The following is a 13,337-nucleotide window of genomic DNA, read 5'->3' as shown; positions in this document are numbered from 1 at the left end:
CCCAACTTCCGAATTTGCCTTGTAGCAACCTATGTGGACTCGGCTCCTGCCCAGCTTTTGGACCTTTGTAGGCCCAAAAGCTCAGGCACTCAACTCAGGCTGTCCAGGCCCACCCAGCTCATGCCTCACGCTGGCCTCTTCAGGCTCGGCTCCTGCCCTCCCAGGGCGTCTCCAGGCCCCAGACGTTCCCAAGTCAGCTTCTGCCGGCCCGGCTCCTGCTGCCTCCTCCCGCTGGCCTCGGGAGGCCCAAGCATTGGGTCCTGAAGTCCGCCTCTGCAAGCCCAGCTCCTGCCCTCCTGACAGCCCCCTCAACGTAGGCACAATATGTCGTCACATGGGCGCAATAGGTCATCACGTGGGCTCCTCCAGGACCAGCTCCTGTCTCCCAGCGGCCCCACGGGGCCCAGCTCCTGTGTCTCACCAGCCTTCCAGGAAGCCCAGCCTATGCCTCCCTATTGACGGACTTCCCAGGCCGGGATCGTCCTCCTGGCCGTGTCTATGGGCCCACATTTTGCCTCCCAGCAGCCTCTTTTGACTCGTCTCCTGGCCAATTACCGGCAGCCTTTCATCTGTTGTCCCGAAGCTTCCTCAGGTGGGGCCTTCTGGGTGTCCCTTCTGCCTCCCAGTGGCCTCGACAGGCCCAGCTACCTCCTGACAGTGGCCTCTCCAGGCCCAGCTCTGGCCTCCCCACAGCTTCCCCAGCATCAGCCACTGCCTGTCAGTGGCTTCCCCAGGCCAAAATCCTGCCTGCCTCCCGGCTGCGTCCACAGGCCCAGCGCCTCCCTCACACTAGCCAGTTGAGGCCCACCTCGTGCATCTGACAGACGTCTCTGGACCCAGCTCTCACCTGGCACTGACATTGAGTCTGTGCCCAGGTCCTCCATTACACCAGCCTTTCTCAGACCACCTCACCTCTCATGGACTCTCTCGGGCCAGCTCCTGCCTCCCGGCGGACTCCCCAGGCCCGTCTCCTGCCTGCGCTAGGCCCCTCCAGGCCCGGTGTCTGCCGCTCAGTGGACCCTCCAGACCCAGTTCGTGGCCTCACCGTGACCTCTGCTCAGCCAAGGTCCTGCCTCTGTGGCAGCCTGTATCCACAGGCCCTGCCTCCGGCCTCCCCGCGGGCCCCTCAGGCCAAGCTGGTGCCTCCCGGCGGTGCTCCCGGGCCCAGCATTGGCCTTCTGGCATCCTCTCCATGTCCAGAACATCTTCAGGTTGGCTTCTTGGGGCCCAGCTCCTCCTCCCGGTGGCATCTACAGGCCCACCTTCCAGCCTCTGTGGACTCAGCTCCTACCCAGCTCCCGGCAGCCTTTGTAGGCCCGAAAGCTCAGGCCCTCGACTCAGGCTCCCCAGACCCACCCGGCTCATGCCGCACACTGGCCTGTCCAGCCTCGGCTCCTGCCCTCCCAGGGTGCCTCCAGGTCCCAAACGTCCCCGAGTCAGCTTCTGCTGGTCTGGTTCTGGCCTTCTGCTGGCCTCAGCAGGCCCAAGCATTGGGTCCTGAAGTTGGCCTCTCCAGACCCAGCTCCTGCCCTCCTGGTGTCTCCTCCCCATGGGAGCAAAATGTCATCAGGTTGGACTCTCCAGGGCCAGCTCCTGCCTCCCAACGGCCCCCTGGGGCCTAGCTCCTGCCTCCTGTCGGCCTCTCCAGGACGTCCAGCCGATGCCTCCCCAGGCCCGCATCCTCTTCCTGGCCGCATCTAAGGGCCAATGTTTTATGTTTTGCCTCCCAGCAGCCTCTTTTTTTTTTTTTTTTTTTTGAGATGGAGTTTCGCTCTTGTTACCCAGGCTGAAGTGCAATGGCGCGATCTCAGCTCACTGCAACCTCTGTCTCCTGGGCTCAGGCAATTCTCCTGCCTCAGCCTCCTGAGTAGCTGGGATTACAGGCATGTGCCATCATGCCCAGCTAATTTTTTGTATTTTTTTTTTTTTTGAGACGGAGTTTCGCTCTTGTTACCCAGGCTGGAGTGCAATGGTGCAATCTAGGCTCACCGCAACCTCCATCTCCTGGGTTCAGGCAATTCTCCTGCCTCAGCCTCCTGAGTAGCTGGGATTACAGGCATGTGCCATCATGCCCAGCTAATTTTTTGTATTTTTTTTTTTTTTGAGATGGAGTTTCGCTCTTGTTAACCAGACTGGAGTGCAATGGCGCAATCTCGGCTCACCGCAACCTCCGCCTCCTGGGTTCAGGCAATTCTTCTGCCTCAGCCTCCTGAGTAGCTGGGATTACAGGCATGTGCCATCGTGCCCAGCTAATTTTTTGTATTTTTTTTTTTTTTTGAGACAGAGTTTTGCTCTTGTTACCCAGGCCGGAGCGCAATGGCGCCATCTCGGCTCACCGTAACCTCCGCCTCCTGGATTCAGGCGATTCTTCTGCCTCAGCCTCCTGAGTAGCTGGGATTACAGGCACACGCCACCATGCCCAGCTAATTTTTTTGTATTTTTGGTAGAGACGGGGTTTCACCATGTTGAACGGGATGGTCTCGATCTCTTGACCTAGTGATCCACCCGCCTCGGCCTCCCAAAGTGCTGGGATTACAGGCATGAGCCACCGCGCCCAGCCCCCAGGAGCCGAGCCAAAAGAGGCTGCTGGGAGGCAAAACATGGGCCCATAGACGTGGCCAGGAGGAGGTTCCGGGTCTTGGGAAGCAGCCAGTAGGGAGGCAGAGGCTGGACCTCCTAGAGACATCGACGGGAGGCAGGAGCTGCCGGGAGGTAGAACCTGGCCCTGGAGCAGCCCACGAGATGACGTATTGCGCCCATGTTGGGGGGGCCACTGGGAGGGAAAAAGCTGCACCTGCAGAGGTGGACTTCAGGACCCAATGCTGGGCCTCCCAAGGCCAGCGGGACTGGGCCTCCGGGCCCAACTCGGGACTCCCCACAGTCTCCCTAGCACCAGCTGCTGCCTGCTGGCAGCTTCCCCTTGTCAAGATCCTGCCTGGCTGCCTGGCTGCATCCCAGCTGCGTCCACAGGCCCAGAGCCTCTTCACACTGGCCAGTTGAGGCCCAGCTCGTGCCTCTGGCAGACGTCTCTGGACCTAGCTATCTCCTGGCACTGGCCTCAAGTCTGGGCCCAGGTCCTTCCTTGCACCAGCCTTTCTCGGCCCAGCTCGCCTCTCATGGACTCTCCCGGGCCAGTTCTTGACTCTCGGTGGCCTGTCCAGGCCTGAAGCTTCCTGTCCAGGCCCAGCCTCCCCAGGTCGGGCTCCTGCCTGCGCTAGGCCCCTCGGGCCAACATGGTGAAACTCTGGCTGTACTGAATATTCCAAAATTATCCAGGCATCGTGGTGGGTGCCTGTAACCCCAGCTACTCAAGAGGCTGAGGAACAAAAACCACTTAAGCCTAGGAGGCAGAGTTTGCAGTGAGCTGAGACTGTACCATTCCACTCCAGCCTGGGTAACAGAGTGAGACTCTATCTCACAAAAAAAAAGGTGATAATTAATTCAAAACTCTTTTTGTGCAAATAGGTGGTTAGATGAATAGATAAATTGATGAAAAACAACTCCATATTTTGTTTGTGTTTAGTTTAAATATATATAAGTTTCATTCGCGTGGTACAACAGAAGCTGAAGAAACTAAAGTAAGGTGGGAGAATTTCTGAACTTCAGATAAATGCCTGTGTGCAAGTGATATCTTTTCATTGAAAGTTCATTAAAATTATGAAAAAGTTAAATGTGTCGTGATTCTTTTTAATCTGCAGTTTCTATCTTCACCCACAGCTGCTGTATTTTTGAAATAGGTTTGATAGTTTCTTTTTAACGCTTGTATGCTTGGATGACATCATTCTTGGGAGAATATTCTTGATTCATTTTTCTTTAGTTCTTTAAGTTCTGACTCTATCGTCATCTGGTTCTGGCTGGGGCTATGGGAAGGTCTGAGGCTGGCTGGAGGTTCTTCTCACATGTTTGTGTGTTATATTTTCCTCCCAACAGGCCAGTGGAGTACTTTTTTTTTATCATTGAAGTTCAGTAGCTTAGCCAGGGTTGGCTCTAGGTCAAAACTAATTCTGTATTAGTTTTTCCAGGTATATGGTGTGCCCTTTGATACTGATTATGTACTCCTCTATCTCTGCATTCCTTCCTTTCCTTCTTTCTTTTTCACTTTTTCTCCTTTCCCTCCCTCCCTTGTTCCCTGCCTCCTTCCATTCCTTCCCTCCTTCCTCCCTCTCTCCCTCCCTCCCTTCCCTCCCTCCCTTCCTCCTTCCCTTACTCCCTCCATTCTTACATTTCTTCCTTTCTTTCAAGACAATGCCTTGCTCTGTCACCCAGGTTCTAGAACAAAGTGGTGTAATCATAGCTCACTGCAGCCTTAAGCTCCTGGGCTTAAAAAAATCTTCCTGCCTCAGCCTCCCTCATAGCTATAACTACAGGTATGCACCACCACACCTGGCTAATTTTTGTTACTTTTCTAGAGATGGGGTTTTGCTATGTTGCCCAGGCTTTTCTGGAACTCCTGGCCTCACACTATTCTCCCAATTTAGCCTGCTAAAGCACTGGGATTAAAGGTGTGAGCCACATGCCCAGGCCTGTTTTTTGTTTTTTTTTTAGGTTCTCTAACTCAGGGTCACCTATTGACAACCCAGTGTTAGACTACTATCTCTAATTTTCATAATTTTTTCAGTTGCTTTAATGTAGTTCTTTTATTCTCTGATTCACTTTGATTTTTTTTTTTTTTAGATGGAGTGTCACTCTATCACCCAGCCTGGAGTGCAGTGGTGCAATCTCAGCTCACTGCAACCCTTGCCTCCCAAGTTCAAGCGATTCTCCTGCCTCAGCCTCCCAAAGTAGCTGGGATTGCAGGTGTGCACCACCACATCCTGCTAATTTTTGTATTTTTAGTAAAGACAGGTTTTACCATGTTTGCCAGTCTGGTCTCAAACTCCTGACCTTAGGTGATCTGCCCACCTTGGCCTCCCAAATTACTAGGATTACAGGCATGAGCCACCACACCCAGCTGCCACATTTTCTTGATTCTTTTTTCTGTTGATGGAAGGAAACTTAGGTTGATTCCATCTCTTCACTATTGTGAATAGTTGTCTGCAAATTTTTTTGCACTTGTCATGGAGAGATAGAATTCAGTTTCTCTTCCCTTGAAAATGAGCTTAGACCCCTGCTTCTGTAAGTAGAATATAGTAGAAGTGCTGCTCTTGACCTGCCAAAGTTAGGTCTTAAAAGATGATACTGTTTCCACTTGGCTCTCCTTCCTGGGAGGTGTGCACTTAGAACCCATTCACCGTTTTGTGAGAAAGCCCAGGCCAGGTAGGGAGGTTATGTGTGGGTATTCCACCAGGTAGCCCCAGCTAAGCCCTGGCTGACAGCATGCATTAACCAGGAGATATTTGAGCAAGGACACCTTTGACACTATTCTAACTCCATACTGTTTGAAGGCAACCGCATCCTGAGCCAGAACTGCCCGGGTGAGTCTAGTCAGACTCCAGAAGTGTGAGAAGACTAATAAACATCATTGTAAATTTATACCTTGGGTGGTTTTTGTTTTTTTCTTGTTTGTTTGTCTGTTTGTTTGTTTTCTGAGACAGAGTCTCACTCTCTCACTTTGTCCCCTGGGCTGGAGTGCAGTGGCATGATCTTAGCTCACTGCAACCTCTGCCTCTGGAGTTCAAGTGATTCTCCTGTCTCAGCCTCCTGAGTAGCTAGGATTACAGGTGTGTGCTACCACACCTGGCTAAGTTCTGTATTTTAATAAAGACAGGGTTCATAATGTTGGCCCAGCTGGTCTCGAACTCCTGACTTTGTGATCCACCTGCCTTGGCCTCCCAAAGTGCTGGGATTACAGGTGTGAGCCACCATGCCAGGCTGGTATGTTACACAGCAATAGATAGCAAATGCACAACGTCATCTTCCAATATAAATATTAAGTCACTTCTCCACTTGACAGCATTTAATGGTTTAGAATTGGGTGTAAAATAAAGACAAAACCCAATCCTGAATCCATCTGATGAGGGATTAAAAACCAGAGTATATAAGGAGTTCAGGGGAAAAACTAAATAGGAAAAAAAGCTCTAATAATCTGATTTAAAATGTGCAAAAGATCAGAATAGGCATTTCTCAAAAGAAGACGTATAAATGGCAAATGGGTATATGAGAAGGTCCTCAACATCATTGATCATCAGAGAAATGCAAATTAAAACTACAATGAGCTATCATCCCACCCCAGCTAAAATGGCTTATATCCAAAAGACAGGCAGTAACAAATGCTAATGAGTGTGTGGAGAAAAGGGAACCCTGGTACACTGTTGGTGGGAATGTAGATTAGTGCAACCACCATGGAGAATGGTTTGGAGGGTCCTCAAAAAACTAAAAAGAGAGCTTATTTATGACATAGGAATCCTACTGTTGGGTATATACCCAAAAGAAAGAAAATCAGCATATCAAAGAAATATCTACATTTCTATATTGATTGCAGTACTATTCACAATAGGCAAGATTTGGAAGCAATCTAAGTGTCCATCAACAGGTGAATGGATAAGGAAAATATGGTACATATACACAATGGAATATTATTCAGTCATTAAAGAGAATAGAATCTGTTATTTGCAACAACAAGTGTAGAACCGGAGATCACTATGTTAACTAAAATAAGCCAGACACAGAAATACTAATTTTGCATGCTCCCAGTCACTTGTGGTGCTAAAAATAAAAACAATTGAACTCATGGAGATAGAGAGTAGATTGATGGTTACCAGAGGCTGGGGAGGGTAGTGGGCTGGAGGGAGTGCACAGGAATAATTAATGGGTACAAAACTACAGTTAGAAAGAATAAGATGTAGTAGTTGATAGTACAACAGAGTGATAATGGTAAACAATAATTTATTGTGTATTATAAAATAACTAAAAGAGGCCAGGCATGGTGGCTTATGCCTGTAATCCCAGCACTTTGGGAGGCCAAGGCAGGAAGATCAGGAGTTTGAGATCAGCCTAACCAACATGGAGAAACACCGTCTCTACGAATAAAAAAAAACAATTAGCTGGGGGCAGTGTCAATCACGGTCATGTCGACTGTTCTGAATCCATATCCCATCACAGCCCTTCAGGGGCCTTGAGCTGTGGCCATGCCAGCCACATGGGCACACACGCTTCCCAGACTTTGCACGTGTCCATGTCTTCCACTAAGAGCACCATCTCCTCTCTTGTGAATCCTGAAATCCTCCTTCTGCAAATCTCAACTCGAAGGCCGCTTCCTCCAGAAGCCTTCCCAGACCACTCTGTCCTCATGCCAGAATTCATGTTCCCACTTGGGCTCATGCTGGTTTGGGTCCCAGGAGGCGCTGAGGGTTATGGGGCTTGTCCACGGACAGGGAGCCCAAAGGGTGGAGACCAGAGCCCAAGAGTCCCATGTGCAGCAGTGTCCCTGGCTCTGCAAAGCCCCAGCCCTGCCCATCCCCCAGTAGGGGGAAGGGCCACTGCTTCGGGGAGGATGACGCCAGCCTGGCCGCAAGCAGAGGGGCCGGAGCTCCCTGCCTCTCCCAGCTCCACGGCCCTGGGCCGGTGCCTGCAGACATGGATATGCTTGTGTGTACAGCAGGTTCGCGGAGCAGGCTGGACTTGGGGAAAGTGAACCAGGCACGGCTCTGTGGTCCTCCCACTAGTTTGGCTGCATCCCCCACCCATGGCCAGAGCCCATCACTTCTCCAGTCACATGCAGGAGCTAACCAGGCTGGTCCCATTGAAATCATTGAAATCAAAACTTTAGCCCTGCTTCCAAATAAACTTCTTCTTCTTCTTCTTTTTTTTTTTTTTTTGAGACTGAGTGTCTCTGTCGCCAAGGCTGGAATGCAGTGGCATGATCTCAGCTCACTGCAACTTCTGCCTCCTGGGTTCCAGTGATTCTCCTGCTTCAGCCTCCTGAGTAGCTGGAATTACAGGTGCGAGCCACTACACCTGGCTAATTTTTGTATTTTATTTTATTTTTTGAGATGGAGTCTTGCATTGTTGCCCAGGCTGGAGTGCAGGGGCATGATCTCGGCTCAGTGCAACCTCTGCCTCCAGGGTTCAAGTGATTCTCCTGCCTCAGCCTACTGAGTAGCTGGGATCACAGGCACACGCCACTGCACCCGGCTAATTTTCGTATTTTTAGTAGAGACAGGATTTCACCATGTTGGTCAGGCTGGTCTCGAATTCCTGACCTCGTGATCCGCCCACCTCGGCCTCCCAAAGTGCTGGGATTACAGGCATGAGCCACCGTGCCCGGCCCCAAATGAAGCTTCTTTCCAGGACCAGAAACTTGCCTTGGGAAGTGGGGGGCTGTAGTCTCGTCTTGTTCTCCTTGTTCCATCTTCTACCAGCATCCCGACACCACGCGTCCCCTCGAGATTCTGTCCCATCCAGAGATGAGCAGGCGAGGAAGGACGGCTCAGAACGGCCGAGCATCGCCTGTGTCGGGAGCTGTTTTTGCTGCCTGTTAGTGCCTTCCCTGTGGCAGATGCCCAGAGGCAGGGTGGGGTGGCACTTTTGTGGGTGTTTTGGGGCCTCTGGCCCTGGTTTCTGCTTTGCCCAATTCCTCCTTGCAGGGTCGCCTTTCCAGCTCGACCTTCTTGCCGGGGCAGAAGATCCTGCAAGGGGTTCCCTCTCATGAGCATCTGTCTTCCTCCATGGTGTCCATCTGACCCCTGGAAGAGGTCAGGAAGGGAAGCCTCCCCCACTGCCACCCTATCCCCCGCCATGACACTGCAGACTGCTCCATCTGGCATCTCCCTGGGGGGAGTCAGGCCCCAGGATCCGTCTCCCCGAATGCCAGATGACGTGCATCTGGGTGTCCTGAGGATGCTTTCTGTGCACGCCCCTCAGGTGCCCTGGTACAGGAGGCTTGGCATTTAGCTGGTGTCCAGCCAGGGGGAAAAGGCCAACTTCCTTCCTGGAAAGCACTGCCCTCTGTGGGGGATGTCACCTGAAGCCCCTTACTCAGCTTAAGAGTGGAACTCTTTATTATTTGTTTATTCATCTTTTAGAGATGGCAGTCTCACTATGTTGTTCAGGCTGGTCTTGAACTCCTAGACTCAAGCAATCCTCTTGCCTCAGCCTCCTGAGTAGCTGGGACTACAGGCTTGTACCATGACACCCAGCTAATTTTTGTATTTATTATTATTACTACTGAGACAGAGTCTCGCTCTGTCGCCCAGGTTGGAGTGCAGTGGCACAATCTTGGCTCGCTGCAACCTCCACATCCTGGGTTCAAGCGATTCTCTTGCCTCAGCCTCCCTAGTAACTGGGATTACAGGCATGCGCCACCACACCCAGCTAATTTTTGTATTTTTAGTAGAGACAGGGTTTCACCATGTTGGTCAGGCTGGTCTCGAACTCCCGACCTCGTGATCCGCCCACCTCGGCCTCCCAAAGTGCTGGGATTACAGGTGTGAGCCACCCCGCCTGGTCAAGGGCAGAACTCTTTTAATAAATCCTCCCCCAAACATGACTTCGATGCAGGTGGGCGGGGGCCACATAGGATAGTTCTGTTCTCCTGCCGAGTCCTGAAGGTGTGTCTGGCACCCCTCTTAAGGTGTGGGCACTGCTCACCCCACACTGCTCCCCCTTGCTCTCAGTCTTGGGTCTCTGCAGAAATTCCTGAAGACTAGAAAAGTCTCGTCGTTCTCTTCTGCATATACTCTGATTTAGTTCTCATGACTGACACCTTTGTGGGGAAGGTTTCTTCTTTCCTTGTTTTTTTTTTGAGACAGAGTTTCTCTCTGTTGCCCAGGCTGGAATGTAGTGTCACGATCTCAACTCCCTACAACCTCCATCTCTCAGGTTCAAGTGATTCTCCAGCCTCAACCTCCCCAGCAGCTGGGACTACAGGCATGGGCTTTTTTTTTTTTTTTACCCCCACCCCCAGGCAAGGAGTCCCAGGAGACCAGCAGAGCAGACCACGGGGGCGTTTATTGGGCCCACATTCCTGCCTGCGCCTGGTTAGCCGCAGCCACACTCGTCCACCACCACGTCCTCATACTGCCGCAGCACCACGTTATCGCTGTTGTCAAAGAAGAGCACGGAGATGGGCAACAGGCGCGCGGGCACGCAGCAGGGCAGGTCGGCGGCTCCCGGGGCGGCTGCGTGCATGAGCGCGCGCAGTACGGCGTGGTTGAACGCAGGCGGACGCCCGGGCCCCGACAGCGCAGCGGGCAGCGCGCACTGACCCTGGCAATAGTTGACCAGGAAGCCGCGCGGCGCGATGACCCAGCGGTGCCAGCCCACCTCGCGGAAGCTCACGTATAGCCGCCGCGCGCGACACGCGCCCCCGGGACCGCCGCCCAGCACGGGTTCGGCGCCGCGCCGCGGCCAGGCAAGGGGGTGGCCCAGGAGCGGGTGGAGAGTCACCAGCAGCAGCGAGGCCTCGGCCAGGCGCGCGCAGGCCGCAGGGGTCCGGGGGCGCAGCGCCAGCGCCAGGCGGAGGCTGCGCAGCCACGAGGCGTTCCGATCCCAGGCGGCGCCCAGCAGCTCTGCGCGCACCGGCGGCCCCAGGGTGGGCACTGCCTGGCGGAGCAGCACCAGCCCGGGGCTCGCGCCTGCGCCCGGACCCGCCAGCGCCACGCTCAGCTCCCACCCGCCCTCCGGAGCCTCTGCCGCCGGGAAACGCAGCTCCAGGAGAAGCTGCTCTGCCTGGTGCGGCACCGGGCAGGCCACCACTGTCAGAATGCCGTGATCGTCATCCTCATCCTGGCCTGGGAGGGCATCCCCCGTAGCCTCGGCAACGACACCCTCTACCAGGAGCTCACGGACACCCTCCGGAAGTATGGGAACCCCACCAGCAGGAGATGCGGCCTCAACGATGACCGGACCTGCGCTTGCCAAGGCAAAGACCCCAACACCTGCGGTGCCTCCTCCTTTGGTTGTTCCTGGAGTATGTACATCAACGGCTGCAAGTGTGCTCGGAGCAAGACACCTCGCAAGTTCCGCCTCGCGGGGGACAATCCCGAAGAGGTCATCTTTCTAGGTGTTAGATTTAGCAGGAAAGGCGGTCTCCGGCGCATGGACCACCCTCTGGGTCTTTGCTGTACTTCCCGAGGCATATACCACCCTACCTGGCTGCTGGACAGATGCTGGGCAGTCGTCCGGGCCCTTGTCTCCATGCCGGGAACCTGGCCTGGTCCCCGAGCTCTGGACTGGCGTCCACACAGTATGGCCACTAGCTCCTAGTACCAGAAGGGCTTCCCACTTCCCGTGGCGCACGGACATCCTCTCCACACCAACACCCATGTCACCTGCTGTGCTCTGACTGCCAAGCTCAGGTCTTCATAAGGAAAAGAAAGCATATTAAAATTTAGAACTCTTTATTTACCCCCCCCAAAAAAAATTGTTCTATATGTTATTTTTCTGAGATGGAGTCTTGCTCTGTTGCCCAGGCTGGAGTGCAGTGGCATGATCTCGGCCCACTGCAACCTCCATCTCCCGGGTTCAAGCGATTCTCCTGTCTCAGTCTCCTGAGTAGCTGGGATTACAGACAATCACCACCATGCCCAGCTAATTTTTGTATTTTTAGTAGAGACAGTGTTTCACCACGTTGACCTGGCTGGTCTCGAACTCCTGACCTCAAGTGATCCGCCTGCCTTAGGCTCCCAAAGTGCTAGGATTACAGGCGTGAGCCACTGTGCCCGGCTGTTGGATGGGCCTCCACAGATTCCGCTGCCTGGCCCAGCCCTCCCAGGTGCCTCCTCTGGCATGGCAACAGTAGGGCTGCCACTGGCAGGGCTGGAAACCTCTGGGGCGCTGTCTCCTGTGCAGGCCCACAGGTTGCCCAAGCGGCTTCAATTCCCCAGTCCTGGCTCTGCCAGAGTCTGGTTGCATGTCCCGAGAAAGTCACAACGGAGCCTGTTTGCATATTTGAAGAAGGGCTCAAGATTACCTTTCCCAGACTGGGCGCAGTGGCTCACATCTATAATCCCAGCACTTTGGGAGGCTGAGGCAGGCAGATTGCTTGAGCTCAGGAGTTCAAGACCAACCTGGGCAACACTGCACTCCAGCCTAGGCAACAGAATAAGACACTCTCAAAAAACAAACAAACAAAACCTGGCCCATGGGTTTATTTTGGACGTTGGATGTGGTAATTTGTGCAAACAGCTTTGCAAATATAACAGACAGTAATGACACAGCTTGACACATATTGAGCGCTCATGAAGGGCCAGGCACTGCTCTCAACACTTATCATCATTCCCAGTCTACAGATGAGGAAACTGAGGCCCCAGGGTTATGCCACCAAGCCACACAGGGAGCAAATGGCAGAGGGGGATTTGCAGGTTGTGTTTGGGCATCCTTACTGTCAGCCGCTTGCTGTGCTCACCTGTCACACAGCAGCATAGCTCATAGGATATTCTTTAACCTGGCAGCAGACTCTGCTGAGGGGGCCCTAGTTGAGTTGGGTATTCCTTGACCCGGTAACATCCGTCCAAATTCCCATGTCACAGCTGCAGCCCTTGACCCCTCCTCTCCTCCTCCCTGGACCACTGCAGGTATTCCTCATCTGGGGGTCTGTCTCCAGTTGCTTCCTGATCTGTTTCCTTTCTTTACCTTTGCCAGAGAGAGCTTTCTCCTGCTGAGGGTCTTCTGTGGCTTCCTCTGTCCATGGGATACAGTGCCAGGTCCTTGGGCCAACCCTTGTTCCCATGAGCACACCCTATCTCTAGGCCTGAGCCCCAAATGCACCTTCCTGGCACCCACACAAGCCAGGCTGAGACACACACAGCTCCCGATGGTGCTGCCCCAAACTCTCAGTGCCTTGTCCCTGGGATGCCCCCCTCCCCACCTTCACTGGATTCAGAACCCCCTTCCCACCATCCCAGGTGTCTGGGTCCTACACACTAAGACGCTGTCCTTTCTTTAAGTGGCCAGTGCTCTTCTGTAGCATTCCTAGGGACTTCTCCCTCCCTATCTGCTAGATAGTCATTTGTGCAGATGATTGGCTGGTTCTTGTGTGGCTCCCACAGCACAGGACATAGGGCTGGTATGAAGTCGATTCTGCACAAATCGACTGGCAGAAGGAGGTGGGATTGGAGTCGCAGGCCCAGGTCTCTCCTGGCCCCTACACTTGCTGTGGGACCTCTGCAAAGGTGGCCCCCTACAGCCACCATCTCTGCAACAGTAAAATTGGGATGACAGCCATTCTATTGGCACAACAAACACTGACCAGCCAAGGGAGCTGCAACGTGCTTTGTGACACGTGGAGAGTTCCAGTGTCTGTTGCTTGAGTGGCTAAACAGAATGTTGAGTCTATTCAGCAGATTTTTCATCCACTGCACCCTCATTCTCATGCTACCAGCTGGGGACTCAGGGCTCAGCTCCCTAACAGAACAGTGTCCTTCCTCCCTGCCTTTCTCCCTCGCCTCACCCATTCA

The 13,337-nt window shown here is 53.4% G+C and overlaps 2 protein-coding genes across 2 annotated transcripts in view; both read right to left on the bottom strand.

Moving 5' to 3' along the window:
- Window positions 1–13,337, bottom strand: part of CCDC197 (coiled-coil domain containing 197) — a 79,961-nt gene that overhangs the window by 15,255 nt on the left and 51,369 nt on the right. The window lies entirely within an intron of this gene.
- On the bottom strand, window positions 9,919–11,205 carry LOC135274152 (embryonic growth/differentiation factor 1-like). Its single transcript, XM_064374430.1, has 2 exons — window positions 11,031–11,205; window positions 9,919–10,844 (listed from the first exon to the last, which is right to left on the bottom strand). Exons 1-2 carry the CDS (start codon window positions 11,203–11,205, stop codon window positions 9,919–9,921), a joined length of 1,101 nt encoding a protein of 366 aa, XP_064230500.1.

Source organism: Aotus nancymaae, unplaced genomic scaffold, assembly GCF_030222135.1.
Source record: "Aotus nancymaae isolate 86718 unplaced genomic scaffold, 86718_ANA_hifiasm-v0.15.2.pri h1tg000011l, whole genome shotgun sequence".
NCBI classification, from domain to species: domain Eukaryota; kingdom Metazoa; phylum Chordata; class Mammalia; order Primates; family Aotidae; genus Aotus; species Aotus nancymaae.
The sequence above is the reverse complement of the archived record's forward strand: the minus strand, read 5'-3'. Positions and strand labels throughout refer to the sequence as shown.

Excerpts from the sequence above, each read along its gene's own strand:
- LOC135274152 (XM_064374430.1), bottom strand. The coding sequence starts at position 11,205 with ATGGGTGTTGGTGTGGAGAGGATGTCCGTGCGCCACGGGAAGTGGGAA. Across the intron at positions 10,845-11,030 it reads AGCATCTGTCCAGCAGCCAG|GAACAACCAAAGGAGGAGGC; the intron begins GTAGGGTGGTAT and ends TACATACTCCAG.